Source organism: Dryobates pubescens, chromosome 2 (assembly GCF_014839835.1).
Source record: "Dryobates pubescens isolate bDryPub1 chromosome 2, bDryPub1.pri, whole genome shotgun sequence".
Lineage (NCBI taxonomy): Eukaryota > Metazoa > Chordata > Aves > Piciformes > Picidae > Dryobates > Dryobates pubescens.
In genome coordinates, this window is record NC_071613.1 from 38,850,245 (window position 1) to 38,874,112 (window position 23,868).

The 23,868-nt window shown below is 44.6% G+C and overlaps 1 protein-coding gene across 2 annotated transcripts in view; it reads left to right on the forward strand.

The window, feature by feature from the left end:
* The window catches only part of USP37 (ubiquitin specific peptidase 37), a 37,011-nt gene extending 14,068 nt beyond the window's left edge, over nucleotides 1-22,943 (forward strand). For both annotated transcript variants that reach the window (XM_054175674.1, XM_054175683.1), the window contains exons 11-24: nucleotides 58-181; nucleotides 421-626; nucleotides 2,760-2,877; nucleotides 4,962-5,041; nucleotides 6,848-7,012; nucleotides 8,362-8,427; nucleotides 9,574-9,724; nucleotides 13,457-13,709; nucleotides 15,133-15,299; nucleotides 17,052-17,112; nucleotides 20,144-20,259; nucleotides 21,241-21,310; nucleotides 21,664-21,802; nucleotides 22,547-22,943. In XM_054175674.1, the coding sequence (XP_054031649.1) occupies nucleotides 58-181; nucleotides 421-626; nucleotides 2,760-2,877; nucleotides 4,962-5,041; nucleotides 6,848-7,012; nucleotides 8,362-8,427; nucleotides 9,574-9,724; nucleotides 13,457-13,709; nucleotides 15,133-15,299; nucleotides 17,052-17,112; nucleotides 20,144-20,259; nucleotides 21,241-21,310; nucleotides 21,664-21,802; nucleotides 22,547-22,634 (1,804 nt within the window). In that variant the 3' untranslated portion in view covers nucleotides 22,635-22,943. The remainder of the gene's footprint in view (nucleotides 1-57; nucleotides 182-420; nucleotides 627-2,759; nucleotides 2,878-4,961; nucleotides 5,042-6,847; nucleotides 7,013-8,361; nucleotides 8,428-9,573; nucleotides 9,725-13,456; nucleotides 13,710-15,132; nucleotides 15,300-17,051; nucleotides 17,113-20,143; nucleotides 20,260-21,240; nucleotides 21,311-21,663; nucleotides 21,803-22,546) is intronic.
* The last annotated feature ends 925 nt before the right edge of the window (nucleotides 22,944-23,868 follow it).

Consider the following 23,868-nt stretch of genomic DNA (forward strand, 5'->3'; position numbering starts at 1 on the left):
TTGTTTCTCTGAAGTCCTGGAAAGCCAATCAGTGTTTCATTGTATTGACTTCTGCAGGCGTTTTGCCCACCTGCTTGCTAAAAAGGATGTCTGCAGCCCTGAGGTTAAGAAAGAGCTGCTCAAAAAGGTGAAAAGTGCCATTTCAGCCACTGCAGAGAGATTTTCTGGGTACATGCAGAACGTGAGTACCATATTGCCTAGAAATAATTGTGTGCAATTTGTTCAGTGTTTGGACTGCATTGAACTTCTTTCACTTTTGACAGTGACTTGAGCTTTTTTGGTTGAAGGACAATGATTTCCTGCTGTTTGTCGGAGCAGAACTACCTTAATATTGCTGAATATAGTGAATTAAAAGATCATCTTCCCTCTGTGCATGTTTGAGAGGAGCTGTACACAAATCACTTTGTATCCTGTTTCTAGGATGCACATGAGTTCTTAAGCCAGTGTCTGGATCAGCTGAAGGAAGACATGGAGAAGTTAAACAAAACTTGGAAGAGTGAGCCAGTCCCTAATGAGGATAACTCACCTGGACGGGCTTCTGATGACCTCTCAGCTACCAAAGTTTATACATGTCCAGTTATAAGTAACTTAGAGTTTGAGGTTCAGCATTCTATCATTTGCAAAATGTAAGTATACTTGGGAGCTTTTCTCATACTTAAAAGACTAGAGAATGTTTTCATCTTATGTAGCTTCATCTGCAGGCTTGAGCTAGAACTTAAACTAAGGAATATGTTATTTCCAAAGCTGTGTCTAGAAGATATGGTCTAGAAATGCTCTAAACCTTGCACCACACTGTGGCTGCAGGCATTCTTTGAAGAGTCTCATACCGTCTAGTTCTTTGTTACATAGCCAGTGGAAAGCCTCTATGCTTTGGGGGTTTTTTCCTCTTAAACACAAAAAAATGGGAGGCCACATTCTGTAATTTGGTGTTGGTTTTTTTTTTTTTTCTAAGTGTTTCCAGTGCATTTTCTTCTGTCTAGGTTGTAGCAGAAAAAGATGTGCACCAGTATGTCTGGGCATTCATTGTGTATGACCTGTGCAACAGATTCTCATACAAGACACTTGCGTTCCACGGAGCATTTTCATAAGCACAAATACTTGGGGATATTACTTTATGTTCTGCATTATCTCCCTAAAATAATTAGGAGTAAATTACATGCAGGTAATAATTATTGGAAGACAAATGACTGAAAGGTCTCCCCTCTTCTCAAAACTTCATAAGGGCAACAAGGCTGGTGAGAGGCCTTGAGCGCAAGCCCTGCGAGGAGAGGCTGAGGGAGCTGGGATTGTTTAGCCTGGAGAAGAGAAGGCTCAGGGGAGACCTTATTGCTCTCTGCAACTACCTGAAGGGTGGTTGTAGCCAGGAGGGAGTTGGTTTCTTCTCTCAAGCAACCAGCACCAGAACAAGAGGACACAGTCTCAAGCTGCGCCAGGAGAAGTTTAGGCTTGAGGTGAGGAGAAAGCTCTTCACTGAGAGAGTCGTTCACCACTGGAATGTGCTGCCCAGGGAGGTGGTGGAGTCACCGTCCCTGGAGGTATTCAGGAGGGGATTGGACGTGACACTTGGTGCCATGGTCTGGTCATGGGGTCTGTGGTGACAGGTGGAACTTGATGATCTTTGAGGTCTCTTCCAACCTTGGTGATTCTGTGATTCTGTGAAATTGAGATTTTGGGGCATTTAGATAGACTGTTTTGTTTCTAAGTTTGAAAGTATTTCTAGGCTTCCCCTTCTTCTGGGCTGGGCTCACTTTTTCTGCTAAGAACGCTGAATGAAGACGACCTGTTCAGCTGCCTAGCAGCTGCTTTGATTTCCTGTATACCTGATCACTTGCTTCTCCAAAGCAGTCTGTAGTTTTTTTGTTCTCACCCTTAGACAAGGGTTTCTTTTAACTTCAAAGTGAAATCCCGAAATGCAGCTTTGTCATAAACATCAAACAGTCTCATTTTGAGGAGTAAAAGTACTGCATGGGCCACAACAACCCCATGCAGCGCTACAGGCTGGGGTCAGAGTGGCTGGAGAGTGGCCAGGCAGAGAGGGACCTGGGGGTGCTGGTAGATGGTCAGCTGAACATGAGTCTGCAGTGTGCCCAGGCAACCGGGAGGGCCAATGGCATCCTGGCCTGCATCAGGAACAGTGTGGCCAGCAGGAGCAGGGAGGTCATTCTACCCCTGTACGCAGCACTGGTTAGGCCGCACCTTGAGTACTGTGTCCAGTTCTGGGCCCCTCAGTTTAGGAAGGATGTTGACTTGCTGGAGCGTGTCCAGAGAAGGGCCACAAAGTTGGTGTGGGGTTTGGAACACAAGCCCTATGAGGAGAGGCTGAGGGAGCTGGGGTTGCTTAGCCTGAAGAGGAGGCTCAGGGGAGACCTTATTGCTGTCTACAACTGCCTGAAGGGAGGTTGTGGACAGGTGGAGGTTGGTCTCAAGCTGTGCCAGGGGAGGTTTGGGCTAGAGGTTAGGAGGAAGTTTTACACAGAGTGAGTGATTGCCCATTGGAATGGGCTGCCTGAGGAGGTGGTGGAGTCACCATCATTGGAGGTGTTCAGGAGGAGACTTGACAGAGGTGCTTGGTGCCGTGGTTTAGTTGATTAGGTGCTGTTGGGTGATGGGTTGGACACGATCTTGAAGCTCTCTTCCAACCTGGTTTATTCTATTCTAATAGATGGATCAGGAGTCGTATGGCGACTGGAAAGTGGCTTAAAACATGCAAATTGTCATTAAAGTACGTTCTTCATCAGACTTGTATGTTTCTTCTTTAGGTGTGGTGAAACAGTCACTAAACGAGAACAGTTTAACGACCTCTCCATCGACCTTCCTCGAAGAAAGAAATTGCTTCCTTCCCGATCGATCCAGGATTCCCTTGACCTCTTTTTCCGGGTACCTGCTTTTCAGTTTATTTCATTTATCCCTTGTGGGCTCTGTGTAGGTTACATACCACATGGAAATTTTGATTGTATTAACTGATTATTAGTTTGTAGGACAGTGGCTGCAGGTATACGAAGCAATTCACCTGGCACGTTTTTGTACGTGAACAGCGTGCAGGAGGTTTTTATTGTGAGAGGCCTTGAGCACAAGCCCTGTGAGGAGAGGCTGAGGGAGCTGGGATTGTTTAGCCTGGAGAAGAGGAGGCTTAGGGGTGACCTCATTGCTCTCTACAACTACCTGAAAGGTGGTTGTAGCCAGGAAGGGGTTGGTCTCCCAGGCAACCAGCACCAGAACAAGAGGACATAGTCTCAAGCTGTGCCAGGGGAAGTTTAGGCTCGAGGTGAGGAGAAAGTTCTTCACCAAGAGTCATTTGTCATTGGAATGTGCTGCCCAGGGAGGTGGTGGAGTCACCATCCCTGGAGGTGTTCAAGAGGGGATTGGACGTGGCACTTGGTGCCATGGTCTAGTCATGAGGTCTGTGGTGCCAGGTTGGACTTGATGATCTTTGAGGTCTCTTCCAACCTTTGTGATACTGTGAATAAATTGACTGATCCTTACAACACTGCTGTGGAACAGGTAAACTTCCCCATTTTGTGGTAGAAGAGTTGAGGCATCAACAAATAGAAAGGAGAGAAGGGAGGCTGTCAGTTTGAGATAGTCACTATCATAGTATCAGTCAGGGTTGGAAGGGACCACAAGGATCATCTACTTCCAACCCCCCTGCCATGGGCAGGGACACCCCACACTAGATCAGGCTGGCCAGAGCCTCATCCAGCCTGGTCTTAAACACCTCCAGGGACGGCGCCCCAACCACCTCCCCGGACAACCCATTCCAGGGCTTCACCACTCTCATGGTGAAGAACTTCCTCCTCACGTCCAGTCAGAATCTCCCCACCTCCAGCTTCATTCCATTCCCCCTAGTCCTATCACTACCTGATATCCTGAGAAGTCCCTCCCCAGCCTTCTTGTGGGCCCCCTTCAGATACTGGAAGGCCACAATGAGGTCACCTCAGAGCCTTCTCTTCTCCAGACTGAACAGCCCCAACTCCTTCAGTCTGTCCTCACAGGAGAGGTGCTCCAGCCCTCTGATCATCCTCGTGGCCCTTCTCTGGACACGTTCCAGCATGCCCATATCCCTCCTGTAATAGGGGCTCCAGAACTGGACGCAGTAGGAATCCAGGAGTCCAGAACAGGACGCACTCAGGAATTGCAGCTTCCTCTCCTTGGCTGTGGTGCTTCAACAGCTTATGTACTGGCCAAAATTAGCAGGGGGAAGAAGGTCATGCAGATGTAATAATTTATAATACGAGAATTCTCATCTTGTAAGTAGGACTTCAAGGTGAGGTTTCTGAAAGCTAAAAATGAGCCTTAGGTCTGTGAAATTTGTGTTTTGGCATATCTTGAGACAGGCCTGTGGTTTTTCTCCATTTACAGATAGTGTTTTCAGCAGGATAGTTGATGTGCTTATTCTAGAATTATAGTTATGTCATTTGGCCTCACTTAAAGAAAAGGGCTGTAGAAATGTTTGACCCAAGTCATGTGATTTCAGCATAGTGATGCTTCCCTTTTTGGTATTTGTTGAAAGCTCTATTCTAATGTAACACGTCCTTGACAAGCTTAGATGAGGATAAGTCTTCAGGAGGAAAGATGATATTTTGGAAACAGGAGAGAAAGCTTCCTGGAACACTGTCCTTCACCAGAAGTTATTAGAAGAAAAAAATAAACCTGTGTATGTGGGAGAAAACTGGAAACTTGCAAGATTGTCCCCTTTCTCTGGAAGCTGATTTGTCTCAATTCACTGCTCTGCAACAGACTTGCAATAAAAATTCTGCCTGTGTCAATGGATACGTTGTCAAATTGTAAGCTGTCCTCTTAGCAAGTGCCCTCTTGTTAGGTTATGTTGAAGGCATTTGTAGTTGTAAATGTAACTGCTATATTGAAGAGCTTCCATGAGGGCCAAAAGCAAAGTGCTCTCTGCTGAGATCTGTTTGATGTGTCTCTTGTTTCACTAGTCATGTTTTTGTTCTCTTGAACAGGCAGAGGAGATTGAATATTCCTGTGAGAAGTGCAATGGAAAGTCTGCTGTTGTCACACACAAGTTCAACAGGCTTCCCAGGTAAATGCTGATGGCTGTACCTCTCTTGGAAACAACCCCACAAGCAAAAGTCCCACAGAGTAAAGTTGGGAGAATGAGCTGGACAGTATGTACAGTGGTCAGCATGTGAAAAATCTCTGTATGCAGACAAGTCTTCATGCTGTTCTTCAGTTCACCTCTAAAGAAACTCTCTTGGACACCCACTGCAACGCTTCTTTCTTCCTCCCTATCACTATGCAGAGAGTGCTGAGTTTTCCACATCCACTTTACTTGTGGTTTCTGGAACGCAAGGGAAGCAGAAACAGTAAATTCTGGAAGTTTACTATTTTGTGTTCAGCTGCCCTGATAAGCAGGACTGAGTTTGGAAGCATTTGCGCCAGCAGGTGTATATAGAGGTGTATTGCTTTGGTCAATTAATTCTTCTCATGCTGATAACTGTTTTCTTTCTCAGTAAGTGTGGCACTTTGAGGAAGAAGGCAGATGCTTTTGAGGGCTAATGGCGTGCTCAATAGCTTCTGACCTATTGGTTAGGTTTAGTTCATTATCTAGAGTGGAAGTGCTTAAGAGGTAAGGATGGTTTTCTCATGGGTTGTAAAGCTAAAAGTATGTTAGATGATTGTCTGGCCTGTTTCCTTGTCCTAAATGCACTCATACTGAACCCAGTACCCATGGTAGTTTGCTTGAGTTTTGCTTAAAGAGTGTATTTATGTGATGCTGCAAAATCCTTGTCAGAGCTTTTTGCACAGAAGCAGTGTCAATACAGCTGCATGATCTAAATAGGACAATGGGCAGCATAAGGGAGAAAATTCAGCGTAAGGAGGCCTTTTCAGGCTCTTTACACCGTTGTGATCTAAAGCTCTTCCAAAGAGAAGGTGTAACAGATAAACCTAGTACCCATCTCGCACTGGGCACAGTTCCTCCTCGGTTTTGGGCATCAATGTGAGCCCTCCATGACAGTCTTGAGTATCTGGGAGTAATATACTAACATTCTGTTCTCTAATGATGACGTTTCGATATTTTCCTACCTCTCAGTCATTAGTAGAAATAATGGGTTTGGTTGGAGCTGCTTGACTGAAGAGCAGGGTGATGCAGATCAGGATCAGTTTAGGAAGGATATTGACTTGCTGGAGCGTGTCCAGAAAATGGCAACAAGGTTGGTGAGGGGCTTGGAGCACAAGCCCTATGAGGAGAGATTGAGGGACCTGGGGTTGCTTAGCCTGGAGAGGAGGAGACTCAGGGGTGACCTTACTGCTCTCTACAACTACCTGAAGAGGGGTTGTAGTGAGGCGGAGGTTGGTCTCTTCTCCCAGGCAATCAGTACCAGAACAAGAGGGCACAGTCTCAGGCTGCATCAGGGGAGGTTTAGGCTGGAGGTTAGGAGGAAGTTTTACACAGAGAGAGTGATTGCCCACTGGAATGGGTTGCCTGAGGAGGTGGTGGGGTCGCCGTCGCTGGGGGTGTTCAGGGCGAGGCTTGACGGGATGCTTGGTTGCATGGTTTAGTTGATTGGGTAGTGTTGGATGATAGGTTGGACATGATGATCTCGAAGGTCTCTTCCAACCTGGTTTATTCTATTCTATCAAAGCAGGAAGCTTCCTGAGTCAACAGAGTCTGAGTTCTGTACCTTGCACAAAGCTGTGGACAGGAGAGTAATTGCCTGTCTCTCTCCTGATAAGAGGTGGATAAAATTTGCCTACCGCCCGGAAGGGATAACCTGCTTTAGAGCCAGACGAGTGCGTTCTGTGAAGGGTGTTCCTCGGGTTTTGAGTACATCCTCACTGACTTCTGCCCTAATCTTAACATTTGTCCTTTTCTCGTATCTCTCAGGGTCCTGATTCTTCATCTGAAACGATACAGCTTCAATGTAGCATTGTCTCTCAACCATAAAGTCGGACAGCAGGTGGTTATTCCAAGATACTTAACCCTGCTCTCACACTGTACGGAAAGCACTAGGCTGCCGCTGACGCTGGGATGGAGCGTCCATTCTGCCATGTGAGTGTACAACTTGTGACTGATCCATGCCAGGTTAAGCACATAGGCCACAAGGTAGGCAGTTGTCAGATCTCCTCCAAAAGATGTTTGGGCAAGGAGGTGTTAAGATTACACAGCTTCAAATGTGTGCTGCTAGTTTGTGGTGATGGCATTGTGAGAACGTGTATGGAAAGAGGAAGTGTGATAGAAGCAGCAGGGGCATTATCTAGGGAATATTTGGTAAGATAATATTTTTCACTGTCCTTGAATATAACTGTCTATCCTTTTGAAGAGTTTCATGTGGCAATGTCTAAAATTTTTGCTTCCCAGTATAAAATAACCTAGATTACCTTTCCCTTTGCAGCACACTTTACTTAGGTGATGTGTAACATCCTACCTTTTCCTGCTAATTTCCATTTGCACCTCCTGTGCTATCATTCATTTTTCATTCTTTCGTGTGCCACTGTAGTATCTGAGCATTCCACATGCTGAAAATACTCTCTCCTTTTCCCAGTGATAGTTATTTCTGTACAGCTGTTTTTGTCTTGAGACACAGATTGACTGTGCCAGTTGTCACATAGGAAGTGTGCAGCAGAAAAAGGAACAAGAAACCCCTAGGTCTTTTGTGATCCTTGCCTGGTGGTGTAACCACAGTAGCCATAGCGTGGTCACCCTTAGGACACATCTGGTGTACATGTTCAGCAGTGTGTCAGGTGCCCTGTTGCTGAATGTTTGAAGTAGCTTTCCAGTTGCTTTGTTTCATCACTGAAACCCTTCCAATTGGTCAAGAGTGGAAGGATAACTAGGATGGAGCGAAACAGCCCTGGTACGAGGGAGAAGATGGGAAAAGATTCCTGCATTGCTGGCCGTCTGGTGGATAAATGTGCTGTGATGGCGAAGGGCTTTGAGGAAGCTGGGAAAGGGTTAAATGGAGCAGGAAGTTTGTTTAGAAGCATCTAGGTAAGGGAGGAGAAATGGAGACCTGGGACATGCCAGCAAACCGGCTGATCCGGACTGCAGCAGGAGACTGTGGTTTGGGAGCAGGAATTCAAGTGTTGGTGGGAATGAAAAATAAAGGAATGAGTTGTCTTGACATGGGAGCCCAAAGCCTTTAATTTGTGAGCTTGTGCCTAAGGGTACATCACTCAGAAGTGAATCAAGTTTAGAGGATTATATATGATTTTGAGCAACTGTTGTATATTTTTAGCATGATGGAATCATTACTCTAAATCTAAGCAATTAGCAAGTACATAATGGAATTCTACTTGCTTCTTTGGTCGTGGATTTGCAAGCACAGCAGACAAGTAAACATATATATATATTGTTTAAAGACTGTAACTGCTGCAATAAATGCTTCGCTTTTTTAATAGTTCCCGTCCATTGAAAGCCTCCCAAATGGTGAACTCCTGTACTGTAAGCACTTCCACACCTTGTAGGTGAGTTATAACTCTGAAATGTCCATGGCCTGAGGCTTTTAAAGGCATTTTAAAATGTTCTACTACTTCTTTGATCTTTCCACTTTTTCTGTTTTCTTTCTTTTCTTTTTTTCTTCTTTTCTCTTTTTTTTGTTATTGTGAATTAGTTCAGCTGCTGCCTTTTTTAATACCTGAGATTTGTGTTATATGCTAGCTGAAATTAATATCAGTGGTACAAATTGCCTGGTTGGCATGATCTCCTTAACATTTCTTTTGAGGACCTTTGAGGATTTGTGAGTAAGCACAGATGATTTTGGTTTTTTGCCTCCCCCCCCCCAGACAGAAGGCAGAGCATCAGAATGAGAACTGGATTTACTATGTGCCGATGACTTGTCAGTACCAGGTGTCTTAAACTAGCTTGCATTTGTAGTTGCAAGTCATGTATATAAGAGGCAAAATGGCTTTTAATTCTGCAATCTGGCTTTTTCTCAGTTCTGAGCCTCTGGAGCCCCAGTGTGTGTTTTGGGAATAAGTGGTTAGTTCCTTAAGTTCATCTGCAGAGATGAGGGCATTGTTTTTGTAGGCCGTTTTGAAAGACCAGTGGGTAGGGTTGCACCATGGAATGCCTTAAGACCAGACTTCCGATCAAGCAGAAACCATGGCCTCCCCAGGCTCCCGTGTCTTAAATCTTGCTTCTTTGGAAGAGATCTTGATGAAAAACCAAGCAGGAAAACTAAAAATCTTGTGCAGATTTAAACTTCTTATGTCCCAGTAATGACGCTGAGCTCAGCTGACTGAACTTGGGAAGGTGAATGGTTTGTGCCGCATTCTACGCGTTGCTGCGGACTCAACTCAAATGAGTGTCTGAGGTTCTTGGGTAATAAAGCACACAGCCCATGGCCTTAGCAGCAAGAGCCTCACCATCAATTTCAATGTTGTAAGTTGCTATTGCAGGCTCGAGGTATGTATGTGAGTTAACCTAGTAAAAACTCCTCCTCTGACAACCCTGCATGCTGTGTTGGTAAAGCTGTCTCTGTCAGACATTGTTGTTCCCCAAATGGTACTGCCTCTCAATGTGAAAATTGTGTGTAGTACCGCTTTAGCAGTTACTTCTAAACAGATTTGTGCAATTCCATGAAGTTTTATAGCCATGTTTTTAATTTACAGAAAATACACTTTCAAATCAAAGAGCTCCACGGCACTCTATGTAGATTCTGACAGTGACGATGAGCCACTGAAACGCTCTGTTGCCCATAGCCAAAGGTTGTGTAACATACAGAGCAGAGATCAGCAACAGCTGCAAGAAGAGCCAGAAAAGGTAAGGGAAGAAAACACAAAACATCTGTATGCATAGATCCTACACATGCTCATGTCTGACCTGTGCCTGCCTTAGTGTAGACTGTGAGTAAAACTGATGCAAGATAAGTTTTTTCTCTCCTAATCAGCCCTGCTGAAAGAGAGTGCTTTGCTACTTGACCTCACTGTACAGTTGTCTTGAGTTCCCACTGGGAACAAAGGCAGTTGTGTTGCAACTGCATTTGAAATTTCAGGTTATGTATACCAGCTGCTTAGCCCTTTTATAATCCATTGGGTAACTTTCACTCATGACGTTCCCAGGCTGAAATACAATGGGCTGTCAATGGTAAAATCATGCACTAAAGCCTTTGATTAAGTCTGATCAGTAGGAGTGGGGCTAAGCAAAATACTCAGTGGAGAGGACCTACTGCACATGAAATCTGTGTCCCCTGCAGAGCTTTTAGAAAGAAGCTATCAGTCTGTGGAGGTGGACACATAGAAGCATGTAGACACCAGGTTAGTTGGTGTAAAGGCACAGTCGGCTTCAAATTGCCTTTGAGCTCTTCATATGACTAGTATTAATGCTGCCAAGATATTTTTCTGCCTCTATCAGGGCAGTGTATTAGCAGGTAGATGAGTTGTGTGGGGAGGAATAATGACCCAGATGGGAAAAGAAGAAGCTTAGAGGATTATCTTGCAGTACCACTTTCTTCTATTAAGAGTGTGCAAGTGCTTAGGACAAGTGTCTTGCACCTCTGCTTCTCAAAATTATTCATGAGGTTATTTTAATGAAACAAGAGAGATTTGTGGTCTTGGTTATTGGCAGTAAAGAGAGAGACTTAAAGCTGGTTGAATAGCAAAAGGTAACTAGAGGACAATACCTACAGTTTCTGATCAGAAGATCCAGGGAGTATCCTGATCCACTCGGTATTTAGTAAATGATGAAATACATAATTAGTACTAAATTCTCAGAAGACCCAGAGCTGGAGAGGGCTGCCAGTATGATGAAGCTCAGAACTGCAGTTAAGTGTGATCTTGACAAATCTGCAGAATTGCATAAAAATGGGAGAGGTTGTTCAGTAGGAACAGGCTAGAAGTGCTAATCTTAGCAGGACTGATCTACTGTAAGCGTGGGGTAGGAACAGCTGGGAATGCAGCAGGCCTTCAGAAAGGGTGTGAAAGGTGGCAGTCTGTCACAGGGTCACACTGGTTCAAAACAGAAATGTACAGACAGAGGCTTAGCCTGCAAAGGCTTTTCCCAGCTTTAGCTGGAGTTCTGTATCCAGCTTTGGGCTCCTGACTGAAGATAGCTGTTGGTTAATTGGAGAGGGGCCAGAGGAGAGGAACATGAAGTGTTGGAGGTCTAGAAAGAAAGATTTTGAGGGAAAGAGCAGGCAAGTGAACCTGGGCCTTTAATTTGTAGAGAATCTTAAAGAGGGCTTGTGTCTTCAAGGAAGGGAAAGAAATGCACAGGAATGTTTGAGCTTTTTTTCCATGCCTATAGTGGGTAGAACAAGAAGTAACAGACTAAACTGCAGACTGTACTTTTTAGATTAAATATCAGGGGAAAAGTCCTAATGCTCAAGCTGTGTAGGGATGGAATGGATTTCTTTGGGAGAAAGTATAAACCCTTTGCTGAAAGTCTCAGGAACAGGGTACTCCCAGGTAACTGCTGTCCTGTATGGCATACAGGGAGGGGAAGGGGGTGGGGAGGGGAAACTGGCTTCTCTGAAGTCCCTCTTATGTATAGAAAAAGTATTCCAAACTGTCCTCAATGAGTCTTTCTTGAGTTTTGTTTGTGAGAAGGTATAGGTTGTCTCTATTGCATGAACCTTGGGAGTGCAGAAATTGTGAGAATAAAAGCCTATTAATTTGAATAGCAAATTAACTACAGGCTTTCCAGCCTGTTGTGGGAAAGAGACGGCGCTGATTCCACATAAGTGACGTTATTCTTTGTGGCCGTGCACGTTGGCCAGTCCTCAACCACAGGCCTGGCCAGCCATCTGTTACCATTAACCAGATCCTCTCTCCTTCCCACTCTTGTCCTGGGGGCACTTGGTCCTGGACTTGGAAAGTGGCGTTACTGCTGCTGGACCATTTCCCTTGATAAGCTCCTCAGATGAGGTTGCATTTAGGGGCTTGGCAGTCACTTTGCACAGCCAGTACTGCCAGTATATCCCCTGCAGGGCACAGCTTGCAAACCAGTCCTGCCATGTGGGAGAACAGCTGGAACAAAGGGTGTACATGATGACATTGGGTTCTAAGGGCAGAGATGCAGTTCCTGTGATTTCTGCCCCTGCAGATGAAGTGGTATTTGAAGTACTTTTAAAAAAGCACCTATTTAAAGCAGCCTGTCTTAGAGCCTAAGCTACTTAAAGTCTATGCAAATAATTTCCAATAGAAGGGTTGTATCCAAATAATGCACAGATGCTGCCAAGTCTTTAAAGTCCAGCCACTGAGTTCATTGCAGTTGTTGGCCAAGAGCCTGGAACTAGAGTTTGGTGAAGAGCTAAACCAGTTTTCATCTTAGAAGTCTACAGGTGCAGAGCAAGAAATCAGAAAGCTTAAAAAGCAGGTACTCTGCTTTCCTTATTCAGTGCATGAATAGATGTGAGTAGTTCCATTTGTCAGTCCTTGTTCTTGGAGAGCCTGATGTCTGGAACAGGCAATTTAGTTCGCTGATTCACTTGCTAACCTTGATTGATAAGTCTAGTTTAACAAGGTAGCAACAATATCGCTTAACAGTATAGTCTAACAAGACAGCAAACAAAATGTTTGCTATATGAAGCCAGCCTTGCTTTTCAAAACCTTGCTAGATTTAAGTAAAAAGCAGCTGGGAAAACGGGGGGTTGTTCATTTTAGCAAAGTTCTGAGACCCATCCCAATGCAGTTTGGAATAAGACCTGGATAAGTACATTCTGGTAGAATCTACTTGTCCCTGTTTTTAACATAATGTGGGGGGGGGGGGAGAAATCTAAGCATATGGTGAGTATTGTAATTGCAAATGTTTGTACATAGAGGTTAACTTCATTAATAGTTAATAGCAAAAAAAAACAAAAAGCAATTACTATATTAGCTGCAGGTCAGTATGTTGTAGGAGTTGGTGAGTGTCAATTTTAGAAAAATGACTAAATAAAGGAAAATTGACAGTAAGAGTGAAGTGATTTTTGCCTTTCTTCTAATTTGGAGTAATTCTGTTTTCCCTAGGAAAGACTCACTTTCCCTGGTTAACTGTTTTCTCACTTGGCTTGAGTAGTCCTGGCCCCTTCCAAAGCCTCACACGGCAAGTCTGCAGCAACAAACCTGATTTTAATTGCTCTTCCTACAGCTTGATTTCAGTTTCTGTCTTTCCATCCCTGTATTCTGTTATTCTCATGTTGTTGCTTCAGGCTTTGTCAACAAACTTGCAGTTTTGCTGCTTGTGCCTCAGCACTGACTTGCCAGAGGATTCATCAGAACCTAAAGAGGGAACATGTGAAAGGGAAGAGTTAACCTTGTGTATGTTAATCCACAGGGCCTGTAAAAACCAGTTGTAGTTTAAGTGTGGTTCCTTGGAGTGAGTGACAAAGATTGGAGAGAAAAAGATTGTCTCTCCTCTGAGTCTCACATAACTACCTGTTTAATGTTGATAGAGCTGAGCTGACACTCCTTCAGTTAATAAAAGTTAAAAAAACCCCACCCCATCCCCAAAGAGATGTAAAGCTGATGTTACTAACTCGTTTGTTCAAGCAGTTAATCATAACTCCATCTCTAGGGTTCAAAAAGAAGCAAAATGGAGAGTGATAAACCTGAGCTGGGCAGTGCAGGTTTTGATGGGATGAGTGAAGATGAACTGCTAGCAGCTGTCTTAGAGATTAGCAAAAGGGAAGCTTCTCAGTCTTTGAGCCACGATGAAGATAAGCCCACAAGCAGCCCAGACACAGGGTTTGGAGATGATGACATTCAGGAATTGCCGGAAAACCTGGAATCTATGGAGATGGAGAAACCCAAAGCAGCATTAGACTCAGGTAAGGCAAAACAACCATCACCTTGATTGGACTAGAGCAAGCTGAAGCACGTTACTGATAGCAGCAGGTTATTAATGTGTGGTGGCAGATTTGCATGCGAGACCACTGCTGAACCCACCTGACTTCCTCAGAGCTCTCTCACACTTTCTCTGTGTGTAAAGCATTTAATGCGTTGAACTGTGAATTCTTTTTTGCTCCTGTCTACTAACTCTGATAAAAGCAAGGTCATCTTCAGAGTTAATCCCCATTTTTCTCTCTCCTGATTAACAAGTACTTCCATTGGCTCCCAGACCAGACAGTTCAGTTTACTAACATTTGGTAGTGCCTGGAACTTAATCTTCCATAACCAGAAAGTATTTTCATGTCTGGAGCTTTTGCAGCCTGGGCAGCGTGGTAGCAGCAGTGGCATTGTTGGTGTGCAAGAGTGATGCCTGGGGTGTGCTTTCAAAAAAGGCTGATTTAGGTATGACAGAAGAAGAAATCTTGTCTGCTACATGATCCTCAGATAAGGTTGTGCGAGTGTTTCTTCTCACATTGGAAGTTTTCAAAGGTCATGTAATAAATTCTGTTCTGTTTTTCATCTTAAGAGGATTAAACTGATGGATTATAGTTCTTGTTCTGGTGGTCCTGTGTTTAAGAGGTCACAGATACTGAGACTGCCTTGTATAATCCTAGCTAACAACTAATGAGCAGATGTTGAAGTCTGCACAGGGCAAAACTCTGAGGTTTCACATGTTGCTGCATGGCAGCTGCCAGAGCAGGTCCTGACTCTTTCTCAGCTATAAGCAAAGAGGAGGTGCAAAGTGTCCTGCAACTACAGGAGATGTATGCAGCGAGTTAAGCATTCATTCCAGAAGTTCTGTAAAATACTTCTGCCACAGTGTTCTCTTCGAAGGTAAACTGAGGAGTCATAATCTTCTTGCACTTTTAAAGCTGTGGATTGCATTCACAAGGCTGAGGCTTTTACCCAAAGCCAAAAGTTGACAAATGTAAAGAATGCTTGAGAGCTGTGCTTCCCTCTGCCCTACACATAATTTGGCTGTCATGGTGCCTTCATCTGTAGGTAGAATATGCAATGCAAATTTCTGTAATCCATGGTTCCTTCAAGAGAAATTCAAGTGTCAGCTTCATGGCTGCAGCAGCCTAGTGCTGTGGGACATCTTGCTTGAGTTAAAGCTGTTGTTGCTGAGTAAATGTAAGAGAGAAGAGGCTCCGGGGTTAATCGTCATTCATCTTACACCTGTTAAAACAAAGCTGCGCCTCGCAGCTTGCTTGCATTTGACTCTTGCCTGGGTTTTTCACAGCTGGAGAGCTCTCCCTGTCAATAGATGTCACTGTGCTGCAAGGATTGTGGTGATGTGTCGAGGATTTAGCTGGTAACAAACAGACAGGGAAAGGAGCACTCTACTTTCTCATTCCTCAGGTTCTGCCACTTTCAGCGAGATAACTAAAGATTTTGATGAGAATAAGGAAAACAAAACTCCAGAAGGCTCCCAGGGAGAGGTCGATTGGCTGCAGCAGTACGATATGGAAAGAGAGAGGGAAGAACAAGAACTTCAACAGGCACTGGCTCAAAGCCTTCAAGAGCAAGTAAGAAATAAAGTTTGCTTCCTTGAGTTGTCTTCCCCAGCACTGGAAATCTAATGGCTGAAGGAAAGGCTTGTATTCAGACAGTGACTACAAAGGGATTTTGCTGCTTTTTTTTGAGAGAACCAGATGAAAAAAAAGTTTGGGTTTCTTCTAGCTCCAGTGTCAGTAGAATGACAGCACTGGATACATCTGGATATATTATGCTTTGGAAACCACATATCCCATCACAGACCTGCAGATTTCTCAAAGCTGAGGATAAGCTGAACTAAACTCTTACAATCTGTCGCTGAAAACCAAGCCCATCTTTAGCTTCCCTGGCAGTTGCTTCTTGCAGTGTGTGGTGTCAAGAATCAAAGTGAAACAGACAGGTGTCAAAGCAAAGACTATGAATGGCCCTGCCAGGTCAGGTTAAAGATGTGTCAATCCCAGTGCCTTGTTTCTGGTACTAGGAAGCACAAGATGCTTAGTGAAGAATATAGGAACTGAGCATTTGTGTGATCCTTCCCTGTTAGTAAATTGGGAAAGGGAACCTAAATATTTTAGTCTAAAGTCTTTTAAATTAGATTTGGAAAAAAAATGGGATCTTGGGTTGTGTGCTAGCCACTTGTACTCCACTTGAATTTCAAGACCTGTGACTTGTTTCCGCAAATTTGACTGAGCCACTGAGAATGAAGCAAGTGCTTAGCCAGGTCTTTCTTTAAATAGGTGTCCTTGTCTGCTCTCTATTAATACTGAAGCCATCATGGTTTTCCTTATGAGATCTGATGTTTCCATGGCTCCTGGATTTTTTTTTCTCTCCCATTGCTTATTATGAGGTTCTGGTTGGTACATTCCATGCCAGATGCAGCTTTGATTCAGCAGTGCTGAGTAGTTTAACAAAGATTCCCAAATGCTTTAGAAATAGTGAGATAAAAGGGCCTCATGCTAATAGTGTAAAACTGCCCTTTGAGTGTTGGCCTGCTACTGTTCTGAAGCAAAAATCTGCTATTCTAATGATTCAGGCATGGAAATGCAGTAGCTGTGGTTATCTTGATTTGCAATAAGTAGTTAGTGCACCTGAACACAGAACCCTGAAAGCATTCAAACCCTGAATGAAGAAGCAAGCTCGTTAAATACTATTGACTGTAGCTTGCTGTGGCTCTGAGCCTTCCAGAGCGGTGGAAGGAACCGGGGCACAATACTGTACAAATATTAGAAGGGTTTGTTGACTTGAGGTTTTTAATGCTTGATGGTTTAGTGGTTGTCTTTATTTGCATCCTGCCTTTATGAGTTTCATGTGTGACATCAAACCACTAGCTTGGCTGTCAACTGCCTGGAAAAAAAAGGAGATCTGTCGGGGTTTAACAGCTCTGTCCTTAGCTGGCTTTGAGCAGAAGGCTAAATTTTACTAGAGTTGTGAGGAGGTTTTTGTCTAAGTGACAGCTTTCCTTAGCAAAGGGTTGCAAATTCATTCAGATGCTTTTCAAATTAATGATCCAGAGAAAGCATTCGGTGTTACTGGAGACTCGCTCTGCTGCATGCCAAACTTCAGGAGCTTTGACGAGCCTTAATGAAAGTTTGTCTCAGGTTCTGTTGCATGGGAACATTGGACTCTCTCTGGTTGCAAACATTCCTTCACACAGAACCTTTAATTTACAATGTCAGGTTTGTTGTAGAAACCAGAGCAGCACGGTTTCAATGGCAAAAGAGCACCCGAAGAATTTTAAACAGTGAAGTGTCTCAATGAGCTGAGTTTTGTTCTCTTCCCATCAGGAGGCACGAGAACAAAAAGAGGATGATGACCTTAAACGAGCCACGGAATTAAGTCTACAAGGTGAAACTTGTTTAACTTCTTCCAGGATGTTGTTTTTCCAGGGGAAAACAGAACTCTGTGTAGGAGCACAGCTCCAGAGTGTCTGTAAGACAGCTGGGATTTCATGTGCTTTTGGTGTATGCGTTTTTTTTATGCTTGGATTTGCTCAGGTCAGCTTTTTTCCCTTCCCCCCCACCCCGTGATTGTGGAAGCAAATGCCAGGAAAGATTTAATAAAAATTCAAGAGACTAATTTTTTTTTTTAATTAATTAGATACAGGTATATGTAGCACATCATCTTAAATATATATATATATATATAAAATGTATTTAATATGTAATATTAGTCTAGAGAGTGCAAAATGGATCTGGACACTTTACAGTTTTTACAAGCAAAAGCCAACGTGCTAAGGAATGGCTCTAGTTGAAGCATAAAGGTTGTTTCTTACTTGCATTGGTGTTTTAGTGCTGATGAATGAATGCTCTGGCCTTGCCCAGGAAAAGGAGTAAGTGCTACATTTGTCTGATACAGAATGAGAGGGAGACAGACCTCACTGCACGGTGTAACTGTTGGGGGGTGAAAAAAGGAACACAAAATACACTATCTGCCTTCTCTAAATCCAGACAGCGTGGGGAGCCTCAGGCACTGTTTAACATTTATGTGAGGCTGGCATGTGAGTGAGTTCATACAATCTGGCAGCACAAAGCATAACTGAGAAAATTCCTGCTCCAGGGAGGGAAGGGTAATGAAGTGTCATGCTAAGATACTCATAGTTGCTCAGGCACCTTTAAAGGCCCTTGGTTGTTACTGAATGAAGCCCTGTCTGCTTCTGGAGTCAAATGAGTTGAATGCTGCTTAAGCATCCCTCAGCCTGAGTCCTGTCCCCTGATGAGCTCTGGCAGACCAAGTGCCCAGTCTTTTTCAGGCTCTCCTTGATTCATGTCCAGGGAGAATGCAAGGCTAGAAATCCTTCTTCCTCCCGATTTGCAGTCACTCTGACTTAAACACGAGCCTTGCTTTGTGCTTCTCAACTTGGTACCGTCTCATTTGTAAGTCATCAGCCAGCAGTTGCTCAAGGAGATGCTAACAGCATATTATAGCTGGCAGTATTTGCATTGGGAAGGTTCCCAGTGGTACTGCAATCAAAGAACCACGAGTCATCCAGGCACCGTTGGCGAAGTGACATTTAGCAATACCCGCAGCAAGCGCTGCATGCCGAGACCTACCTAAGTGGCTGCGTTTCTTGGCTGTAGTCTCGCTTACAACAGCCTGAGTAAGTGTGGAAAGCAGCAGTGAAATATTCTCAGTTAAAGGAATTTGTCTACAAACTTCCTGAGAATATTATTCTAATTGTGTCCAGTTCTGGGCCCCTCAGTTTAGGAACGATATTGAGTTGCTGGAATGTGTCCAGAGAAGGGAACAAAGCTGGTGAGGGGTTTAGAGCACAAGCCCTGTGAGGAGAGGCTGAGTTGGGGGTGTTTAGCCTGGAGAAGAGGAGGCCTTACTGCTCTCTACAACTGCCTGAAGGGAGGCTGTAGCCAGGTGGGGGTTGGTCTCTTCTCCTAGGCAACCAGCACCAGAACAAGAGGACACAGTCCCAAGCTGTGCCAGGGGAGGTTTAGGCTGGGTGTTAGGAAGAAGTTCTTGCCAGAAAGAGTGATTGGCCTTTGGAATGGGCTGCCCAGGGAGGTGGTAGAGTCACCATCACTGGAGGTGTTTAGGAGGAGACTGGATGGGATGCTTCGTGCCATGGTTTAGTTGATTAGATGGTGTGTTGGACTCAATGATCTTGAAGGTCTTTTCTGACCTGGTTAATTCTATCCTATTCTATTCTAATCCAGCATCTAATGATTCTGTGTGAGAATCTTTGGCAAAACATCTCCATCATAACTGTTGTGATAGTCTCCTAAAAAGAGGGGAAAAAGAAAAGAAAATAAATCCATATCTCCTGAGCAGTGTCCTGTTAATCTCCACTTCCCATCCAGCCAGGACTGCACAGCTTTAATTTAGCTGGTGGAAGCATAGTTACTTCTGCTAATGAGTACTGTAGAAAGTCTTAAATTAGTGGGGTAGCTGCAGAATCCCAGGAAGTTCAGAACAGCATGTACAGGGAGCAGTGGTGCCTTCCGGCTCTTTGCAGAGAGCTGCCTGCGTTTTGCTCAGCCAAGCAAACTGGAAGTTCCTGCGGTGAGCAGCCCTGCCATTGAAAACAATGAAAAGATGCCTGCTGCCAGCAGGAGCGTTCTGATGCCAGTTTGAATTGAAAAAATGCACTTTGTTAATGCAACCTGTAGTTAAAACTGTAATTTGCAGCTTCTCGTTGCAGAAACTTGCAGTTCACTGACCAGACTTGGCTGTGCTGCTTTTCACGTTGCTGCTGGCTGCAGACCACCGGTGCTCTGCAGCACCTTGGGTGTTTAAATCACAGTATCACCACGGTTGGAAGAGACCTCAAAGATCATCAAGTCCAACCTGTCAACACAGACCTCATGACTAACTAAACCATGGCTTCAAGTGCCACGTCCAATCCCCTCTTGAGCACCTCCAGGGATGGTGACTCCACCACGTCCCTGGGCAGCCCATTCCAATGGCTAACAACTCTCTCAGTGAAGAACTTTCTCCTCATCTCGAGCCTAAACTTCCCCTGGTGCAGCTTGAGACTGTGTCCTCTTGTTCTGGTGCTGGTCTCTAGAGAGAAGAGACCAACTCCCTCCTGACTACAACCAATCTTCAGGTAGTTGTAGAGAGCAATGAGGTCTCCCCTGAGCCTCCTCCTCTCCAGGCTAAACAATCCCAGCTCCCTCAGCCTCTGGTGCCCTTTTGTGAATGTATGAGAGGGGTGATGCTGAAATTAACTCCATAGGCAAGCTGGGTAAGGGGGAGAGAGGTTTTATTTGGAAATCCCAATACCACCTATTTTCCTTGAAAAGGAAGCTTGGAAGGTTAGCATTTTATTGTGCTTGTTTGTGTGGGTAGATATATCTCAACCTGCTGCGAATACCTGTGCTTGCCATGATTTCTCATGCAGTGTTGTCATTTCCATGCTATCTAGAGTTTAACAGCTCTCTCCTGGACAGCATTGGTTCTGATGAAGATTCTGGGAATGAGGATGTCCTTGACATGGAGTATTCTGAAGCTGAAGCAGAAGAGCTGAAAAGAAACGCTGAGGTGTGATCTATGATTTCAAAAGCCAACCGAGAAACAGACCCTTTCTCTTAGTATTGGAGGTAGTTTTACAGAGGAGGTGTGAAGTCTGGAAAGGCCTCTTATGTTCAGAAGTGAAAAGATAGGCTCTTAATAGGGTAGAGGTTTTCTGTTCTGTTGTGTTGTATTAATTTTAAAGCACCACAACAGCTGCAGAGGCCCTCCGCAGAGTTTCCCTGAGATGTGGATAACGAGGAAAAGGAAACAGCCATTTCATACCAGAAATGTTCCAGTGCATGTAAAGGAATTTTTACTGACAGACCTCCCCAGTTTCCTTACCCTTAAACACCACACATTACATTTTAAGAGTATAGTTGATGAGCTGTATCAGTAATGTTTCCTGGTCAGAGAGGATTAAAAAATACTTGTCAAAAGCCAGTGGCCATTGTTTAGTTTTATTGGCAGTGAGCAGCTAGAGTATGTTTCCTGCATACAAGGAGGGCATTGTCTTCTGACATTACAGGTGCAGGACAAGAGAATCTGGGCTATATATTCCCTATTAGCTGTTAAATCTGTGTCCCATTACCAAGGGTGTTTCTTTGGTATGTCAGAAATAAGCACAGTGTTCCCATTTTGCTTTTCTGTTTATTTGGTGGATTAACTCTGACATCAGTGGAAGTTGCTCAGGAAATGGTTGTTTAGAAAACTACACAGCGCAGAGCTCGTGTCAGCATCTGTTCTGAGGTCAGAGTGACTCCTTTGTGTGTTCATTGGCTTGCTGAAAGATGAAGTTAAGATGGGAGGCTTTTTCCTACTTCTGGAAGGACTCCTTGTTTGGTCTTGAACCAGGGTGTCTGCTTCTGTAATCCCTCCTTGGGTTGCAGCTCTGAATACAGTAGCCAAAGCTGATAGCTCAGGTATAAATCACTTTGTCCATAAGCTCCATGAGACAAAAGTGAATGCCTAAAAACTTCAATTGAACTTCTGTTTGTTTGTTTGTTTCAGACAGGAGAGCTGCCTCACTCCTATCGCCTCATCAGCATCGTCAGCCATATCGGCAGCACATCATCGTCAGGTAAAAGACACCCTGTCTTGTTCTTCACCTCTTACCTCGCTAAAGCATACCATAGCCAGTGAAGAATTCAGGCAAGACTCAGAGCAAAGCCTTCTCTTGTGTCTTGCTGGTGGAGGAGCAAGTGGAAGATGTCACGGTGCCTCTGTGGCACGTGGACAACATCCTGCTTGTGGGTTGTGTGGAACTGCTTGCCTTTGTTACTAGCTCACTGACCAGCAAGAATGGAGTCACCAGGATCTTGGGGGTCTTTCAGCATTTTAATGTGACATAGGTTGCTGGGCCAGGGTATCTAGCTAAGCAGCTTACTGGTTGAACTGCAGCATGGAAAGAAAGGTGCATTCTCTGTTTTTAAGGTCATTATATCAGTGATGTCTATGATATCAAGAAGCAGTCCTGGTTCACCTACAATGACCTCGAAGTGTCTAGAACTCTGGAGGCCACTGTCCAGTGTGACAGAGACCGAAGTGGTTATATCTTCTTCTACATGCACAAGTAGGTGTCTTGGGGAGGGTTGGTGCTTGTAATTACTTGCTGTTTGTGAGGAAGTGGGCGTCTCTTCTTCCTCCTACCTCTGAAAAGTATCTCCATGTATTTGTCAGAAGCAATTGTAGTCAGGATTATATGCAGGAATGACCAAAATTGAAGTGCTCTGAACTTGGAGGTAGGGAATTGTGTGTCATTAATACACAGGGCTCTCAGCCGTTCATTTCTTGTACCAGGAGGCACAATGGAGCTCGGGTTTTCCCCTCAAGTGTGGTGTTTGTAAACACCTTTATGCCTGCTCCTTGCAGTTGTACTGATGCAGCCTTGGCAGGCAAGATGAGGTTTGTAGGTAGCAGCGATACCTTCTCAGGCACACAGAGCTGAAGGAGGAGTTTTGTGCTCGAGTTTGTCCTTCTGTCTTTACTGGTTGCCCTACTAAAGGATATTCCTTTTACCTACAGACCGTGTCTTGTGTTGCTTCTGATCCTTTTACCAGCCAGGACTTACTGTAACTGTTGTAACTGTTGTTACTGTTCTCTGAGGCTTACCACTGACCTTCTCCATTGTAATAGATGAAAAAAAGAAGTGGTGCTGTGGGATTGAAGGAGCCTTGCTTAGAGATGCCAGATAAGACACCTTTCTCTGCCACCATTCACCACACTTGAGTTTGCAAATTCACACTGGTTTCTGATTGCCCTCGGGGCGTTTGCTGTTGTGCCTAGGTTTCACTCTTGGCTTTTCTCTCCCTCCTAGGGACATCTTCGATGAGTTACTAGAAACAGAAAAAAATGCACAGCCACTTAGCATGGAGGTAGGAAGATCGGTTCGTCAGCCTCTGTGAAGAGTAAACCATCTTGCTCCTCCTGAGGAGCAAGGGAGATTCTGAACTTGTGCCAGACACGCAGGAGTAACAAACAGCTCAGGGCCAAAACAAGAGACAAAAGGTAGAGATATGGGACGCCCGGTTTGCTGAACCATCTGTGCGAGTCCCGGGCCTGAACCGCACGTTTAAAGCTTGGCATCCCAGAGCGAGCCTCCTGTGGTGAAGTTTTATTGTTCCTCAAACAATTTTGTCAGCATGGCGCCTTAAGGAGTTGAATCAAGCCACAAGACTACAGCTGCTCATGAAACTGATTTCAAACAAACAAACAAACAAACAAAGAAGTGCAAAAAGAGACTCCACTCTAAAAGCCCATTCACCTGTGAGACGTGAGTGGCACACATTTACATATCACTTGGCTTGTTGGGTTGGGTTTTTGGTTTTGTTTTGGGTTTTTTTTTCCTTCTGAGAGCAATTTAAGCAATAGATTCTGTAACCCTGGCATGTGTTGTGTTAGTAATATTCACTGGAAACCCAGATCACCGAGTATGCTCTTGCTGGTCAGCTTGCTAACAGGCCTTTGGAAGTCACTCGAGCCGATGCGTTTTGACGCTCTGGGGTTCGTGAGCGCTCCGCTCTTTCCATGTGGTCCCAGGAAACAAACTGCCGGTGCTGTGGAATGTATTGCATACCTGGTGGCAGCTCTTTCCGGTTTCTCTAAACCATTCACTGTCATCCTTCTCTAGATGTGAGATTATATCTGTGACTTCTTTTGTTTTACAAGTTCTGTTACTTGATTGCGTTTTCTTCATGAGGTGGCTGCGGGAGTAGCGCTGGGAGAGGAGAGGTCTCGTGGGCTGTGCGGTATTCCACACTGAAGTTGGCTTGCTTAGGGCTGCTTCGACATGACTCTGGGGGCAGGAGAATACCTGGAGCAGACCAAGGGCAGTGGCAGGTGGTGAGGAACAGCTGCTTTTCATCTTCTGGAAGGAAAGAGTGTTCTAGCATTACCCTTTCTGCGCAGGCCTGGGTCATCACGAAATGGGAACGGTAGGAAGAGGGTCTGCAGGGTAGTGCTTCACAGTTGAATTGCTCTTTGATCGAGCCATGGTCCTGCCTTGGTCTTCTTGCATCCTGGGGCGAGAAGGTTTTTACTGCAGCTTTGCCTCCATTCTCCTTTCTGAGGAGCGTGGAGCACTCAAACTAGACCAGGTAGGACGCTTTGAGCAAGCCCATGTTGAGCATTAGCAGGACA